General features: G+C 55.6%; 2 protein-coding genes across 2 annotated transcripts in view; both read left to right on the top strand.

Annotated features, from left to right (window-relative positions):
• Window positions 1–2,708: 2,708 nt before the first annotated feature.
• On the top strand, window positions 2,709–3,750 carry LOC136374346 (uncharacterized). Its single transcript, XM_066339661.1, has one exon. It carries the CDS (start codon window positions 2,726–2,728, stop codon window positions 3,344–3,346), a length of 621 nt encoding a protein of 206 aa, XP_066195758.1. The 5' UTR covers window positions 2,709–2,725; the 3' UTR covers window positions 3,347–3,750.
• A 6,833-nt stretch (window positions 3,751–10,583) lies between these two features.
• STARD8 (StAR related lipid transfer domain containing 8) overlaps window positions 10,584–16,989 on the top strand; it is a 42,744-nt gene continuing 36,338 nt past the window's right edge. The window contains exons 1-2 of the mRNA XM_066339658.1: window positions 10,584–10,710; window positions 12,913–12,946. Of these exons, the coding sequence (XP_066195755.1) occupies window positions 10,666–10,710; window positions 12,913–12,946 (79 nt within the window). The 5' untranslated portion in view covers window positions 10,584–10,665. The remainder of the gene's footprint in view (window positions 10,711–12,912; window positions 12,947–16,989) is intronic.

The following is a 16,989-nucleotide window of genomic DNA, read 5'->3' as shown; positions in this document are numbered from 1 at the left end:
TCCAGCCAAGTGTGCAGCACATCCCTCCCAAGGGCCCTGCAGCGGAGTGATCCCTTGACACCACAACAGAGAGGTTTAATTTGTGCTGGAAATGTCTATGGTAAGAACTGTTATGCTTTCCAAGGGGAAAGGCCTTTCCTTCTTGTTTAAAGCTGCTGGGGATGGGTGGCAAGGAGAAGCCGCTGTGTTGCCTATAATGGAGTGTTTGAACTGCTCTGCAGAGAAATGACTGATGTTCCAATGCACAAACCAGGCTTTCTTTCCTACTAGTTTTTTTTTAATACTGTTTATCAGCAGAAGTTGTTGTATATGTTTAATTTTGATCTATTTAATACCAATAAAAGGGAAAAGAATTTATTAGTTTTAACTTGAGAAAAGCAAACAGGCGGAAAGCCACGTGGGCAGCGTGACCTGTGGATGGAAGAAGCTCTGTGCTCTCTGTTCCTGTGGCACCTGCAGTACCAGGAGCTCCCCTGGCCTGGCTGAGACAGGAGGGGGGAAGCTCCCTAGTCCCTATACTGTGTCCCCTGGCCCCACATGGAGAGTAGGACCCAGGTGCCAGAGCCCCTGAGGCTGAGCTGGTTCGTCGCCCTGCCCAGGCACGGATCCTGCTGGGCTCACAGACTGCTCGGGGAAGGAGCAGTGGTGCTGGTGTACCCCAAAATCGGGGTTCTAGTGGCTTCAGGGTCGGGAGGTCTCAGGAGCCATCCAAGGGACCTGTGCGTGTCTCAGCGGCGCTGGCCAGGGAGCAGCAGGGGCTGAACGAGGTGGAGGCAATGGGGGAGCAGAAACCTGGCAGGAAGGGGCCTGATGGGTGAGTGAGTATTAAGGTCCATCCCTGAGTGGCTAATGAACCGATGGCAATTAAACCCATCCTCGAGCCATACCATGATCTGAGGGGGCGGCCGGGAAGGAGTTTGTCCATGCTCTCCCGCTGTGCTTTGGGCTGACAATGAGGACATCCATGACACTGCCCTGCTTAGGGAGCCTTGTCCCGGAGCTGGTGGGAGCAAGCACACGCTGCCCCTGTGCCGAGCATGGGCTGGGGAAAGCCACCGCGGCCCGGTGGTCACCAGAGGGCGGCAGGACCGCGCCGTCCCTGGCAGCCCTTTGCAGCTTAGTTGTCACCTCCCCGTGGGTCTGGGTGCCACAGCCGAGGACCGGGCTCGCAGCTCGAGGTCTGAGCTGCCACCACCAGCCCCGGCTATGGTGCCTCACCTAGTCCTGCCGCTGGGTTTCTGCCTGCTCTGGGCAAGAAAACACTCTCATTCAATAAGGGGCATTAAAAAACAAACAAAAACCAAAAAACCCCGCCCCAGTTTGCCAGTCCTGGAAATGTAACTGCGCCGCTCAAAAGAGGTGTTTCCAAGTGCAGCTCTGGGCTTTGTAGTTAGACTTTGTTTGAATAAAGCTCGGATTTAGCATTTTTGTTCCCCAAGGAAATCTTTTAAGGCAAATACTCTGCATGCTGAATTGTGTACTAGGGTAAGCGAAGGGGCAGGTGACAGTGGAAGGAAGGACTTTCCCAGTAAAATCAGGAAGTAACCCTTACAGTGCTGCTGTTGACAGCTGGGACTGTGAACGTAATTCCTGACCTTTGGCTCTTCTGGCACGGAAACCAGGTGACATGGCTGCAGGAGCTGGAAGTCAGGCTGGAGGCAGCTGAATCTGCACGTTGCAGGTACTCAATGAGAGGGCAGTGATGGGTGGGGTGGGACAGGCACTGTCCCGTAGGGAAGGTTTCTCGGTGGAGATGTCAGGGAGAGTGTCACCGAGGGGAGGTGTGACAGCCCAGCCCTGGAGGCACCTGCTGGGACAGACATGAGCGTTGCTGCATTGCTCTGCTCTCACCTTGTCAGGGGACATTGCCTGTGCTGGCAGGCTCAGGGTCTCTGGGAGACAAGAGTGAAGGTTTGCTCTATTTATTCTGAATCCTAGGTGGAATAAAACCCAATAATAAGTGCATTTCCTGACTTGGGAAGGACGGGTTTGGTGTTTCTGCCCCAGTTACCCTCCCTGAACCTTGTCCCCTCTGCCCACGTTTCAGGGAAGGGAACAGGGCAAGTTTTCTGGAGTGCCACGGCTTCCCCATGCCTGATACCTTGCCATGTCTGTGCTCAGATCCCTGTGTCTGAGCAGCTGCTGTTTGTGCTGCTGATGGAAGTAAGGAAGCATCATCAGAGCCTTGGGGACAGTGGGACACATGTACAGGCAGGGTCTTCCCACCTGGGACCTCTGTTCTTCCCTGCTGTTCCCAGGTGGGAGGAGATGGAGTGATTTCCTGCCTCAGCCAAACTTCCCCTGCCTGTACAGGAGTCTTGGCCCCAGCTCCTCCCAGGAGCCTAAAACACACCTCAGACAGCACCTGAAATCCATCGCAACAAGCTCCCTCCAAATCCCAACTCTCCCTCCAGTGCTGCATTGCCAGCAGTGAAAAGGGCACAATGTGAAGCACACCCTCCTCTGAAGGTATAGAGGGAGCTAGGAGTTTTAAGAGAGAAATGAAGAATACAAACCCAGCTGGTCCAGTTGTAACTGTGGATCTCTGGTGAGGAGAGCATGGAGGTGCCAAGAGTAAGGACCAAAACACCCCTTTCTAATCAAATGGAAAGGAAATTGAGGAAAAGCAAAATAAATGTTAAAAAGTCTCCTGACTGGTTCTTGCTAATGAGTTATGGTTTTACATTGCCAGCTGTGCCAGTGGCAGTGAGGGCTCCGTGCATGGATGATGAAGCCAAGGAGAGCTGAGCATCAAGCAAAGCCACCGGTGTCTCCAGGCCAGCAGGATGAGCCCCTGACCCCATGCCCTTCCTCATCAGCTGAAGATGAGGAAGGTGTCTATGGCTTCCTCTGTCCAAGGAGCAGCGTGTGCAGTCCTGAGGATGAGCCTGGTTATGAGCTGATCCATGACAAATCCTTGCTGTCCCTCTGGGGATCTTTTCCCAGGAGACCCAGGAGGCAGCGATCAAGATTTATCAGCCTCCCACAGGGACCTGCAGGGCACAGTGGGGATGCTACAGGCCACAATAAATTTTTCAGCAGCAGGGAAGCATTGGCCTTTGATGAACACTCTCAGACAAAGCCTGGGCACATGCTCAGGCACAACGAAACAGATCAGATGGGGCTGCTCAGGACAGACCTGGGGAGAGCCCACAATGCCCTAGACTGCAAGGAAGATGAGGTTAATGCCTTCTCTGTGTCTCCTGGGGAAGTGAAGACATGCTCTGGACGTCTGGTAAGTGTTCCACCTGGTGGCAGTGGGTGCCTGTTCCCTGTGCCCCATTCCCTGCTCCCTAGAGATGCCCAGCTGGTCTTGAGGTTGGGATGCTCTGGCAGACATGGATGATTTATCTTCTCTTTTGTTCTAAACTCCTGCTTCTCACTGGTGATGTGCAGCTCAAATACAGTGGGTTAAGCTGCCTTTGTATCCTTTAACGGTTGATCTTACTACCCTGAGAGATTTCTACCCAAATAGGAACAGGACTTCTGTTCATCCTGAGGTACTGACAAAGCAAAGCAGGGAATGTGTCAGGGGTTGAGGGCAGAAGGTGATTCCCCAAGGCCCTGCAGGGAGGATAAGCCTCCCTGGCCAGGGGAATCGGCACTGGCTGTTTTCCTCTGTGTTTGGTCTGGGCATTGTGGGCTTTTCTCTCAGGCTCCTTCTGTGCCTGTGGGTCCACAGGCTCCTGGCTGGGCTCCCTCAGCACAGTGTCTGTGCTCCTTGTGCAACTTGTTTGTCTGTCAGGTCCCAATGGCATCTCTGTACCCCTCTGAAGACCTGTGCTCATAAGAAACTCGTGTGAGCATAGTGGCCCTGAAAACATCTGGTCCTGGCTATTCTGGTTGCAGAGAGCTCCATGCTCTGAAGCCCTTGGAGCAGAGTAGCTGTAGGGGCCAAGGGAGCCATTGGAGCACCCTGGTCCCCATGGCTGTTCTCCCAGTGCTTCCCCATCCCTGTCTCTGTTCTTGTTCTTGTTGTTCTCTTCCCACAGCTGCTGCTGCTCCTGCAAGTAGGAGCCTGATAAACTGATTGATATCTACAGGAGAAAGGCAAAGAGTGAATTTCAGAGCTCAGCAAGAACTGCTAGATTTCACCAGGAGCCTGTTTTCTGGTTCTTTTCAACTCTTTTTCTGGTGTTTTGTGTTGCTGTCTCAGGATCATAAACAGAACATGCAATTATTTATCCTGGGCACTGATTTAAGTCCTTCCTCTCCCCATAACTCAGCCTTCTCTTAGCAAAACCCATGGGGCTGAGGTCTGGGCTGGGGCTGCTGCTTCTTCTTTCTCAGGGTTTTGGAATTCTTCCCAGCAGTAGGAACAGAAGCCTGAGACAGCTCAGCACAGGGTGTGAGGGCTCTGCACCCTGCCTGCAGCCAGGACCTGTCCCCAAAAACCTCTTCTACCTCTTGATTCCCTTTGGAGTGGGGAAGCAGGTGGCAGCAGCTCAGCCCTGTGGCACGGGGCTGGGAGCAAGATCCCTCTCCAGGACAAGCCTGGCAGCCCCCATGGCCACAGGGGGCGAAAAGAATTCGCTGTCACATAATGAGGCTTTGTGTGTGTGAGGGTTGGCATAAAGGGTTTTCTGAAGCTGCCTCAGAGCCGTTCCTGGCATCCCCAAAGAAGGCTGGCAGAGGCATGTGGCTCTTGTCCAGCCTGAAAATATCCTGGGGTGTGGTGGCCAGGAGCAGGGGATGGGCACGGGATGGGCACTTGGTGTCACTGAGCGTGGAATGTCTCTCCTTGTCCATGCCTGAAGGAAAGGACATCTTTGGGCAGTGGTTTTGACTGAACAGGTGTCAAAGGAAGATGTGCCCGATGCTGTTTGCTGTAAATCCTGCTCTGATGCTCCTGACAGGGAGGAGCACCGTGTCCCTGCTAGCCCTCACTCCAGCTGCCTGCCCATGCCCTGAGCCCCCTCAGCTTTGCAGTGCTCTCGGGGTGCCCACAAAACCAGCCTGGTTCTGGTGGGGTTTGACAGCAACCTCAGGCTCCTGAGGGCAGCTGGGCAGGGTCTCCTATCACTGGTCTCTGCACTGTGGTGGAGCCAGGCAGTGGGTCAGGGTGGAAATCCTCTGGAGACCCCAGAGTGCTGGAGTGGGACAAACTGGGCGCTGGTGGGCTTGCAAAAGCCCCTGGATCCTGTCACCTCCATGCTTCCAGCTGCTCTGGGGCTGCATGCTTGGAGCTATCAGGGGATTTGATTGTTGGCACCCAGGAGCTGTCAGATCCCCCATCCTGTGTCGCAGTCCTGATGCCATGTCCCCTGTTCTGCCCAAGAAGGTGCACTGGACAGGGTTTACCTCTGGATTTGGATGTGGGAAAGTTGGTACATGAATGGCCCAACCTTCCACAAGTGAGAGGAGGCTGGTGTGAATTCATGCCAGGCATTCAGCTTGCAGACACCTGCCCTCACAAGGAGCCAGCACTGCACCTGACAAGATTCCTCTGTCCTGGCATTTAATCCCAACCCTTGGCCAGAATTAGGGCTGGGATCCTCCCCAGACAGCAGCTGTCATCAGAACTATGTGCAAAAATACTCAAGTAGCCTAGATGCAGTTTATTAAGTGGCATTTCATCTTGCCAGCCAGAGGAAGAGGTGTCCCTGTTGCCTGTGGGTTTTTTTCAGCTGCTGAGTGTGCTGTCAGGGGCAGGTACCAGGGGTGAGTGTGAGTATGAGTGTGAGTACACACATGTGCTGCCAGCCCACCCCGTGCTGCACTCAGGCATTTTGCCACGGGAGCCTCCCTGCTCCAGCTAATAATAAGAGCTGTTGCAATTCCTTGGGCTGCTCTGATGCCTGCCTTGGGGGCAGGGGATTAATGTCCCAGGATTAATGTCCCAGCCAGGCTCCAGCAGCTCAGTGCTATTCCCAGGAGGTAGGAAAAACTGCCTGGTGAGCATTCTGCTTATGTCCCTTTCGGTACTTAAAAATGCAGCCTGATTTATACTTCTTGTTTTCACAAAGGCGTCTCCAGGAGAAGTAGAGAGCAGTAGCAGCAAGTTTTTGCTGGAACTCCATCCTGCATGAGAGTCTCTGTAGACGCCCCAAGACAGTTACTTTTGGGTGCTTCGGTATAAATGGAGTTAAAATTGAATGAGAATACAGCCCTCAAAAGTTTCCTTCTGTATCACTCGTGTCTATCTGTAATTTGTGCATCTTGTCTGTAGTATCTAAAAAATATCACTGTATCAGTTATGCCCTTTTAAGTGCATTTAAATGGCCCCATGCTGAGCACAGCCCCAGGCCCCTGTTGAACTCCCCAAGCTTTCTGGCTCTGGGAATTGAGGCAGGAGCACCCCCCAGTTGGTGCAGCAGAAATTCCCCCAAACTATCATGGACTGTTTTCTTTTTCCAGTGGAACTGGGAAGTTTTGCCAGTCTGTGAGGATTAGTCAGCCACAAAGTTTGTTTGGTTTTGTGTGTGTGCTAAATCAGTCAGTGTTTGTGAATTCTCTCACTGGTGTTTGCAAACTGGAGCATCCTGTGTGGAGAAATGCACAGACCTGTCTGTGCCAGGACCCCTCTGAGGACAGGGAGTGCAGGGGGTTTCCTGCAGCCCTGGCTGAGGCCACAAGCCCTTGGCTTTTCTCTGGGAGTCCAGTGCACATCTGGGCTAAGCAAAAGTGTCACTGGCTTTGGAGAGTGAAGCTTCAGCAGGACACAAGGCCCACTAGTGCTGGGAGAGGGGACATCCCAGTGTGCAGCCTCCACCCTCGGGAAGTGGCATTCTGAGGGGATGCCGTGGGATCAGCTGGCTGCTCCATCCCTGTGGGATATGGGGATTGATGCCTTTGGCCCCAGGAGGCTTTCCAGGGTACTGCCCTGCTCACCCGAGCAATTCCTTCTGCAGCAGGAGCTGCACGTGGGGATTAAGTAATTGCCTAATTGTCCATCCCAGAGAAAAGCTTTCCCTCAGCGCAGGAACCTGTGGCTTGTGTGGCAATCCTGACAGCTCCGTGTGTCTTGCACCCTCGCAGGCAGTGTTCATGCCCATCCCAGCTGTGAGCCACTGGAGACCAGAGCACACAGGGACTGTTTTAGATTAGGAACTTTTTAATGGAGAAACAGTGGTGGCAAGAGAGCAGGATGCTCACTGGTGGTGTGGGGCAGCTGTGGGACTCTGGGGAGCTGGGGAGTGTCTTCTGCTGCCCTTCGGCATTCACATCTCTCAGCTTGTGGCCGGGTGGTGGTGGTGCCACTTTGGTGGCAGCAGAGACCAGGTGGCACCGAGGTCTGAGCAGGGGTGGCCGCACATTGGAGCCCGAGCCCTGGGGAGCTGTGGGGTTCCATGGGGTGGGCTTTGTGTGCTGGCCCTTCCCGGGCACAGCCTCGCAGCTCCTCGCTCGGGGGTACACGGCGGGGTTCAGCCCTGTCCTTGCCCTCTCTGCCTCTCCGCTGCTGCTCCCGGGGGCTGCAGTTTCCCCGTCTTCTCCCTCCCCCCGTCCCTCTCTCACCGCCCTCGTGGTGTCCCAGCCCCAGCACCGCCAGCACCCGCCCCGTGTCCGGCGTCGGGAGAAGAAAAGGGTCCCTGTTCCCGCTATGCTAATGGGAAAACGCCAGCTCGGCGGGAGCTGCGCCCTTCCCAGCCTCGGGAAATGCCTTTGCACGGCGGAAAGTGGAAAATCCCCGTGTGCCGCCGGCTCCAGGCTGGGCTGGCCGAGAGGAGCCCCCCGCTCACACCCCACGGTGCCAGCGGGGACACGGGCGGGCCGCCACCAGCCTGAGCTGTCACTGATCCTGTGCGACAGCCGGGACAGCAATAGCTCATCACTGCACAGAAATAGCTCCGGCCGCGGGGACACGGGATCCTCCAGGGAATGATCTGTTGTGGGAAGAGGCTGGTACCTGTCCTCCAAAATACCGGCTCTGTCCCATGACTTTTGGAGAAGGCGGGATGTGTGTGGCAGTCTGGGGCTGGCTGGTGGCATCTTTGGGGTCTGTCCCGGCTCTGGGCACTGTGGGCAGCAGTGGGGAGCTCTAAGTGAATGTGTTCAGGGTGATGTTTTCCTTAGAATCAGCTTCTCAAAATTAACTCCAGTTTAAAATGGGTTCTCATGTGGGTCTGAGGAGGACAGTCACACACACAGACATATTTATAGAATGAATGGATATTGCATCTGCTTGTCCTGTAAGCTTGCCTGTGGAGTAGGTACCTTAGGAATTTTGGGAAGAGCCAAATGCAGCAGTGGGGTCTGTGTACCTGTGCTACTCATCAGAAATACCCATTTGGTGTGCACAGCTCCTGCCACTTCCCCAGGGATCCAGTCCCCAGGAGCTATTCCTGCTGAGGATAGTGTCCTGGCATGCTGAGAAAGGATCCAAGATGTAGCATTACTGGAATGCTTTTGGAATGACCGGGTAGGAAGAAGCTACACAAGTATGCAGAAACCGCTGTGGTTTGTCTCCCAGGCCTGGGAAGGAGACAGGCTGCTTCTATTTATGCTAGCCTGGCTTTTTTGGCTTTTGGAGGAAGTGGGAGCAGGACCTGATGCCACTGGAACAAGCAGGGGCAATTATTTGGGTCCTGGCAGGGTTATGGCTGCTCCAGAACAACACACGGTGCTGAAGAGTGAGCCCCTGATGTGAAGAGGAGCCCAGTGCCACCAAGCCTGGCAGTGTCAACCTCTCTGAAGGGACAGTCCCTCCTGTAAGAGCTCCCTTCAGCCCCAGCCCTGGCCCAGATGTCCCAGAGCCTGTAGAATCATTGAAGAGTCTCCTTGGACTCCCTGGAATAACGACGGCAGAGCGTTTCACAGGATCCCATGCTGGCAGTGCCCTTCCATGTCCTGGCCACAGTGGAGGACCCCTGGCAGCCTCAGCCCTATGACAGCAGTGCCCAGTGAGCTGAATGGGGATGTCTGGCAGTGGGCAGTGTCCCAGCTGCCTTCATCCCTGCAAGGAATTATTTGCAAGTCCTTGGGGTAAAACCTGCAGCCCTTGAGGCAGCAGTGGATGAGTTATGGAGGGTGGGTGGCTGCTGGGCAGTGTTCGGCTTTAAATTCTGGGAAAATCCTTGCTAGGAGCAGTGACCCTGGTGGGCAACGTGCCATAGAAGTGAGATTGTCTTCCCAGCCCTGGGTTTTTTAAGGGAGGAGAAAAAGGATTGATGTACAAAGCATGTGCTGTGCCTTGGTGTCCTCAGCTCTGCTGCACTGGCCCAGTAGCACCAGTAATGCAGGGGACAGGGTGAGGACTGCAGCTGGTGCCAAGGCCGGGAGCGTGGCCAGAGCCGACTGAGGAATGAGTGAGGGGGAGATGGAAGGAGGCAGCTGAAGCCAGAGCTGATGCTGCCTGTGAGCTGCTGCTGGGGCCACAGTGAGGCTATGGCAGAGCTGTGCCAGTGCCACCAGGGGACTGCTGCCACTCCAGGGCCCTGGTTCTGGTCTGGTCTGCTGGATGCAGGCAGTGCCTCCAGGCAGGAGCATCTGCTCCAGCTCAGCTGTGCCATGGCCTTCCATGCTTTTTGTTCTTGCCTTATCCCCCTTGTCCTTATGCTATGGGGCCCCAGCACCCTGTTCTGGCCTACCCTGTCCGATACATGGCACTGGACACAGCTTCCACAGGCACCAGCTGCTGGGGGTTGGGTACAGCCATGTCACATCCTGAGCAGAACCATTGTGCTCTGGCTCGTGTTCCCGCCCTCAGGTCCCATCAGAGTGGAGCTGACACCAGCCTGAGATGGGCAGTGGGCAGGAGCGATGCCACTGGAGAGCCTGATGCCACTCCAGAGTGGGTGACAGCCACCAAGGGTCCTGTGGGAGCAGGGCTGAGCCCAGGCATCACTGTGGATCTTCTTGCTCTTGCTCCTTCTGAACAAGATCAGTAGTTTGTGGGGTGTTTTTATGTGCCTGCAGGAAGAATCCTGGCCCAGGGGGCTGTGAGTGAGGGGCTGGCAAAAATGTTTGTGATGTGACCTTTTACTGTGCCGCTTGTGAACAGATGATGTTTGCAGAAGGCAGATAAGGTGCTGTGGGTAGCTGGAGTGGAGGGCTCAGCCGTATTTGGTGGCTGGGGTGGATTCTCCTGTGTTGTTTGCCCTTCTGGAATCCCTGGGTGCCCCTGCTGGCCCTGGGTGCCCTTGCTCTGTGATAGGGGTGCCTGCTTTGCCCGTGGTGAGGCCAGCAGCACCTGAGCACCCAGGGTTGGCACCATGGCTGGGGTACACCCTGTGCGTCGCAGAGTGCCAGGAGCTGCCAGTCAGCTCGGGCAGGACCGGAGTGACAATCTGAACCATCCAGGGTTTGGGTTTCTGACGTCGTACATGTGCCTTTGACAGCCAAACTTCCCCTTCTCCTGCTCTGGAGTGCCGGTCACGCCTCGACCCCTTCCCACTGCCTGGGAAATGGGGAGCAGCTCGTTGCGTTCGAGGCAGGAAGGAAAACCTGGAGCTGTTTAAAACTCGCAATCTTCAGGGAATTTCAATCGCGTTCAAGCCCGTTCCCAACCAACTGAATAACGGTGCAGGGTTTGAATGCTGGCCCGCCTCCGCCGCTGCCTCCTGCTCCTCCCTCCGTCCCTCCGTCCCTCCGCGCCGGCCGCCGCTGCCCGCACGGGGCTGTGCCCGGCTCCGCCGCGCTGCCATGGGGGTGCCCGGGGGGGCTCTCCCCGCCGCCGGGGGCAGCGCCGCGGTCTAGGGGGGTCTGCCGAGCCCCCGCCCGCACATCATGCCATTGCTGGATTTCTTCTGGGCTTGCTTCAAAAGAGCCAAGGTAAGGGAGCGCTGCTCCGCGGTCCCCGTCCCTGACACCCTGCAGAAGCCTCTGGAAGGTGCGCTGGGGACGCGGTCCCGGCGGGGCTCAGCTTGGTCACGGTGTCGACGTCTGCTCTGAGGGGTGTCCGAGCCCCACGTGCATGCGAGAGGTTTTAATTTTGGCTGCGCTGGTCCCTGTGCCCTAAGCTCGCCCTTTACTGGGGGTCACCGTGTCCCGGCAGCGACAGCCCTGGGCGGGCAGGGGGCTGTGCCCGGGGAGCGCGGTGCTGGGCTCTGTATGTGTCTGTGTGTCTGTGCACCCTCAGCCCCCAAGGTGGTCAGCACATGCCAAGAGGCTCCTGCCGTGCCTGCTTTCATGGTGTGGCCGAAACATCATTCCGAACCCAGAGGCTCGGGTCACCCGTGGTGTGGCTGTGGAGGGTCAAGTCAGCTGTGAGCAGGGTGAGAAAGAAGCAGCGAAGCCAAGGGCTCCCAGTTTTTCATTTTCTGCAGCAGTTCTCATGGCGTGACATCTGAGAATTTTCATTAGGGTTCAGTTCTTCATCTGTCACCTTAATTACAAACGACTCTTCTCTGCCTGCTCCTGACCACTGTTGGTTCATTATGTCCCAGCCTATGCAGTGTGGTGGGAGGCGAGCTGGGAAGATTGTTACAGTTGGTGTGAATTTCGGGAGTTTCAGATTGGGAAAAGTGGTAAAATCCACTTTTCAGGCAATGCTGTACACCAGGCTGTGCTGGGTGAGTGGATCTGCTGTGGTGAAATGGATGTGGAATGCACGCTGTCCCCCGGGCTTTCAGCGCAATGCTTAAAATAGTTGAGTCTAAAAACGACATTTGTGAAATTCATTGGTAATATTAGTGGCTGTCTTGTCCCTGCTGTCTCGTCCCCGCTGTCTCTGGAGAGCTCAGATGTCCTCATTAACCCTGCTCGTCCCTGTGTGCTGTGTGTTGGCATTGCCGTCATCCTGGTGGTGGATGTGGACACCGGTTCCTGCATCGCCACTGGCAGAGCTGCAGCTTGGAATGGCTCCAGCCTGGCCTGCAAAGACTCTGGTGCCCACGGGTTTCAGCCTCTTTGGAAGCACCCAGCAGTCCACTGGCTTCAGCCCATCTCTTTGGCCAACTTGGTGGCCCAGCTGGCCAGGGTGCCTGTCGCCTGGTTGCCTTCAGTGGACATCAGTGGTCTCCTGTAGGGGCTGAGGCTTCTGCTTGAACCTGGACTGGCTCTCCTCCCCATGCCAGTGCTGCTCAGCTGCTCACCAAGAACAGGCGAGGAATTCTCACCTTCCTCTCTGAGGAATTTCTTGAACAGGGAGAACCGTGCTGGGCTCTGTCTGTGGGATTAAAGCTTTCCAGGTTAAACGAGGTGGATCTGTGGCTGGTGGAAGATTTCATGGGAAAAGGAAGGTGTGGGAACAGATTGGGCAATGCCAAAGGATCCAGAGGAGCTGGGTGACCTCCCCTGTGGACACGGGCACGCTGTGAGGCCGCAGCCATGACTCCAGCCCTGGTGATGGCACCCCTCGGGGAGGAGGTGCTGTGGGAAGCACAGCAGCAGAGACATGGTTAAGCCTGTCTTCCCCGGGTCATCCTCAGCCCTGCTGCCCCGGCAGGAAGAGGGGTCCCGGGGGTCCGTGGGAAAGTCCAGCTCAGCAGCACAGCACATTCCTGCGGTGATCCCGCCGGCACCTCTGGGGCGGCAGCGCTGGAAGGGCTCGTCTGCACCCAGAGAGGGATTGGGGACCATCCTGGGCTCTGTGCTCACCTCAGGACCGGGAATGGGGACTTTCTTCTGCTCCTCCAGCTCTTCAAATTGCTGCTGTCTCCCCAGTGCTGCCGAGGCTGTGCTGCTGGAATCCCATTTCTCGTGGCTTTCCTCAGGGGCTGGGGTGGTGGGTGCGTGCGGGGCACACCATGCTTGCCCAGTGCTCTAGGCCCTTGGGAATGGCCATGGAGTTTTAAAACCAGTGGGGCTGATGCCCTTGGGAGAAGCCTTTGCCAGGGCCCTGCTTGTCCTGTGGCTGGTCCCAGCTCTGGATCAGCACTGCTGGTCTCAGGTCACTTCTGGGCAGAGGGGAGGCTGGAGCAGAGACCAAGCCCAGATGTGAAGGGGTAGCATTCCACAAATGTGAGAGTCAAAATGATTTTAAAAAAAAATATTTCTGTTTTTCTTTCTTTCTTTCTTTCTCTCTTTTCACAGAAATTCACGTTCTTAGAAGATAAAAAAGATGCAGGTAAGCTGCAGCAATAATTTTTGGGGCAGGAGTGCCCTTGCTGTGGGGTGAACAGGGGTCGTGGGAAGAGGAGTGTCTTGTTGCTGGATTCTTCTGCCAGCAGTGTGATTTTCCCCCAAAACTGTTATTTTCAAGAGAATATATTTGCAAAGGGACCTTTGTTCCTTTTCAAGTCCTCTTGTCTTTGTGGTGAGCAGCTTTGTGCTGAGCAGGGAATCTTGCTCCCACAGAGAGCTCCGGAGCCATGGCACTGCAGTGCCACAGGCAGGAAGGCCACCCCTGGCTCAGAGTCCCTTGGCTTTGTGTGACTGGAGTGTCTCAGCCTTGACTGTGGGGCAGGAGGGACTCGCAGGGCAGCTGCAGGCTGATCCATGGGAATTGTGCACGGCTGATCAAACCTCTGCCAAGGTGGAGGCAGAGGCTGGGCTTGGGGCTGTCCTGCCATGAGAGGTTTGTTGGTGCTGGGGGGCTGGTGATGGTCTCTGGGAGCCAGAGGAGGAGAGGGAGGGTGTGTGTGCCAGCGGGATCAGGAACCAGGGATCGGGCTGTGGCTGTGGGGTAGAGCTCCCGCCTTTCATCATCCCACTGGTTGGTGCCATGGGAATCTCTGTGCAGTGACATCCCCAGAGTCAAACCTGTCCCGTCCTACACAGGGTGGCCATTGGCTCTGGTGGCCCTGGAAGTGGAGGGACCTGGAGCCAGGGTGGCTCTGCATCTTGGGGCACAGGGCTCAGGACATGGATGGTGGCTCCACAGTCAGAGGTGGGGGCCGTGGGGTTGCCCACACTGCTGGCTGGAGCCCTGGCACCATGAAAAGGGAAACCCACCATGCAGGGAGCCCACTGGATGTGCCTGGGGATGTCCAGGAAGTTCCCTGCCCAAAGGGTGATGCACTGAGGGCCTTGTGTTCTCATCCACGTAAGGGTGAAGTGAGCTCTGAGTCTGGCCAGTGAGAGCCCAGAGCACAGGAGAGCTCTGGGAAACAAAAGGTGCTTTGTCAGAGAGCCCCAGAGGTATCTTGGGTGGTCTCTGGCCCTTGCATGGGAGAGATTAAGAACATAAATGTCAAGAGCTTGTTAAAAAGAGTTAAAGAGCTCTGTGGAAGGGAAGGGGCAGGGAAGGCTCCTATGGATCACGCTGTGATGGGATTTTGGGGCAAAGAATATTCATAGGTGTTTTCCCCTTGGTTAAAACTGGTGTAGGATCCAGGTCTCTCCTGGTGAAGGCTCAATGACACTCACATGACCCCAGCTGACACCTGCCTGTCACATGTCCCTGTCCCAGCCCTGGCTGCTGGAGGGATGCTGGGCAGCCGTGGGCTCTGGGGGCAGGAGAAGCAGGAGCCTCATGTCCTGAGCAGGAGCCTCATGTCCTGAGCAGCTGCACAGTTTCTCACTGTGGGATTTGTCATCTGTGACTTGATGTGATGACGGGGCTGTAGCGGCTCCTGGTGTCACTGTGACCTGCAGCAGCACAGTGCCTGGGGCAGGCTGGAGTTCTCCCTTTCCCATGGATTACACTGGATGGGGAGCAAGCCTGCAGGGAGCTTGTGCCCTCCACTGGGAAGGGGCCAGGGCAGGTGCCTGCTGTCCTCTTCACTCATTGTCCCCAGAAGATGCCTGGACAAAGGGGTCATTCAGGCTGTGGGCTTGGGGGACACCGTTCCCTTCTGTTTTGATGTTTTTCCGTCTCTTTGGATGGTGACACAAGGACCTCAGCTCCCAACACAGTGGCATGAGCAGGGTGGAGTTGTTTCTGGTATATCCAAGTAGTTCTTGGCAAAGTGTCTCTTCCATCAGTTCACAGAGCTTACCTCTGACTTTCGCTGTTCAGCACTGCTGCTTTCCCAGCACACCTGGCAAACTCCCTGAGCTGCTTTCCAGGCGTGGACAGACCCACTCCCAGCCCCTGTTTGGGGTCGTGGTTGTGCTGCCACATCCCCTTCCCTGAACACCGGCTGGATGAGGTCCCTGTGCCTTCTTCCCCCAGCACTAAAATACCTGGGTGTGCCACGGCAGCTCCTGCAGCAGTGATGGTGGAAAACAACTTGGATTTCGTCTGCCTTCGTGGAGGTGATGTTTCAGCCGTGGAGCTCTTGGGGAATCCTGTGTTCCTATTCTCCCTCCTGCTGCCCTGCCCCACTTCCGAGCCCTCCCTGGCCCACCCTGCAGTCCTCCAGGGCAGCACCCTCGGCTAGGTGGGACACAGAGCCGGTGCACAGCCCCATACCACTGGAACAATCCCAGCTGGGTCGGGTTTCCATGGATTTCCTAACCCTCTGCTTCCTCCCCAGCATTCACTTCCCATGTATTGTTCTGGACTGAGCAGAAAGGAAAAGCTTGAAGAAAGGAAAGGCTCGCAGCCTGGCCATGCACCTGAAAACTGCATCCTCAGAACAAATTCCTTCCAACAGCAGCACCAGGCCCCTCCAACAGGGATCAGGAGGTGCTCTGCCCATGTCATGGAGCAGTGGCTCCTCTTGCTGCTAAAGGACAGGGACAGAGCTGGTGGCTCCTGCCAGCACAGCCAGACAGTGGTGACATTGCAGCGTTTCAGGGTGTGCTCCTGCGGCTGAATGTGGTGAACTAACAGGGAAAAGCAGCACCAGGGACTCAGCTGAACTTTTGCCCCGGCATGAAATAATAAGGTCGTATTTACCCAGCATCTGGATTACCGAAAATAACCTGCTAAATTTAGCTGTTGTTGATGTGTTGTCACAGCTGAGCTGTTCTTCTCTCCCTGCACAAAAATCTCCTAACTGACTTGGTGGGTTTGTGGCATGAGGCCCCGGTTCCTCACCTGACCTGAGCCCATCTGTGTGGTTCCCTGGGTTTTGTGGGAGAAACAGGGTCTGGGATCTGGTTTTGTCATTGTCTGAATGTTTTGGAAGGGAGAGGGGCTGGGGGCTAGCAGGGGGCTGTCCTGGGATGTGTGGGCATGCAGGGGCCAGTGCTGCTGCTCTTGGCACTGGGGCCATGCTCTGGCTGCGGCACCAGAGCCCGGGAGATCAGAGGGGCCCCATGGAGTGAGTGGGATGCTGGACGTGGCAGCAAGAACCCATTGTGGGCACTTCTGAACTCGTTGAGAAACTGCTGCTCTTACATGGTGGAAAAGGCAGTCATGGGGTTGGGTGTGGGTGAGAGAGGTGGGAAGTAGAAAAGCTGAACTGAATGTGATTATCTGTGGTTTTGGTGGGACATGTGATGAGGGGATTCTGTGCTGCTCCTTCCTCTTCCTCTTCCCTGCTCTCCTGGGTTCAGGCTTGGCTGATGAATCACCAGTTCTCATTCTTGTGTCCCTCTGCCTGTAAAATCTGTGTAGCTCTGACCCCCTGATGACTGCTGCAATGGCAGAGACCCCTCCCCCAGCTCAGCTCCTTCCTTCTGGGCTTTAATTCCAGGGCTGGAAGTTTTCCCATTTCCTGTAGCTAACAAAATACAGATTCCCCCCTCTGGACAGCAGGATCCGCTCACAGGTTGGGGGATTTTCTTTGAAGGCCAGAAGGGAAGAGCCTGGGTTAGAGAGAAGGTTTTTCTGTGTTGGTGAGCTTCATAGCATGTGGAGTACAGGGAATGAGCAGGAAGAAGGCCCCTTTAGCCACTCATGCCCAGAATGTCACCAAGTTTTTCTCATGGCAGCAAGGACTGATTGAGGCTGACTGGAAAGTAACTGCAGGCAGGAAAGTACATTTCTTTTTGCATCCTCTGGTGGTTTGCATGAGACTGAAAGGATCAAGAGGGAAGTTTCGAGTGTGGTCATTTCCCTGAAATTATCATGAGAACATAAAACTGGCAGAAAGGTTTTGCTGGGCAATGGTTTTTCTTTGGTCAGCGCTTTGACATGCAAACTGCCTTAACATGCTCAAGAAGGTAACTGTGTGCCTGAAGTAGCCCCTCTGTCCTTCTGGGCAAAGCTGGTGCAAAAGGAGCAGGCATGGGACTGTGGGAGCCTCCTGGGGCTGTGTGATGCTCACGGGAGTTTGTTTTCAAAGCCCGAGAGGTCAGACGGGGAAAAAGCAGTGTGAGGCGTTGGCAGGCCAGTCT

Source organism: Sylvia atricapilla, chromosome Z (genome assembly GCF_009819655.1).
Source record: "Sylvia atricapilla isolate bSylAtr1 chromosome Z, bSylAtr1.pri, whole genome shotgun sequence".
Classification (NCBI taxonomy): domain Eukaryota; kingdom Metazoa; phylum Chordata; class Aves; order Passeriformes; family Sylviidae; genus Sylvia; species Sylvia atricapilla.
Note: the sequence above shows the minus strand (reverse complement) of the source record. Positions and strands in the feature narration are given on the sequence as shown.

Coding starts and splice junctions, on each gene's coding strand:
- LOC136374346 (XM_066339661.1), top strand. CDS start 2,726: ATGATGAAGCCAAGGAGAGCTGAGCATCAAGCAAAGCCACCGGTGTCT.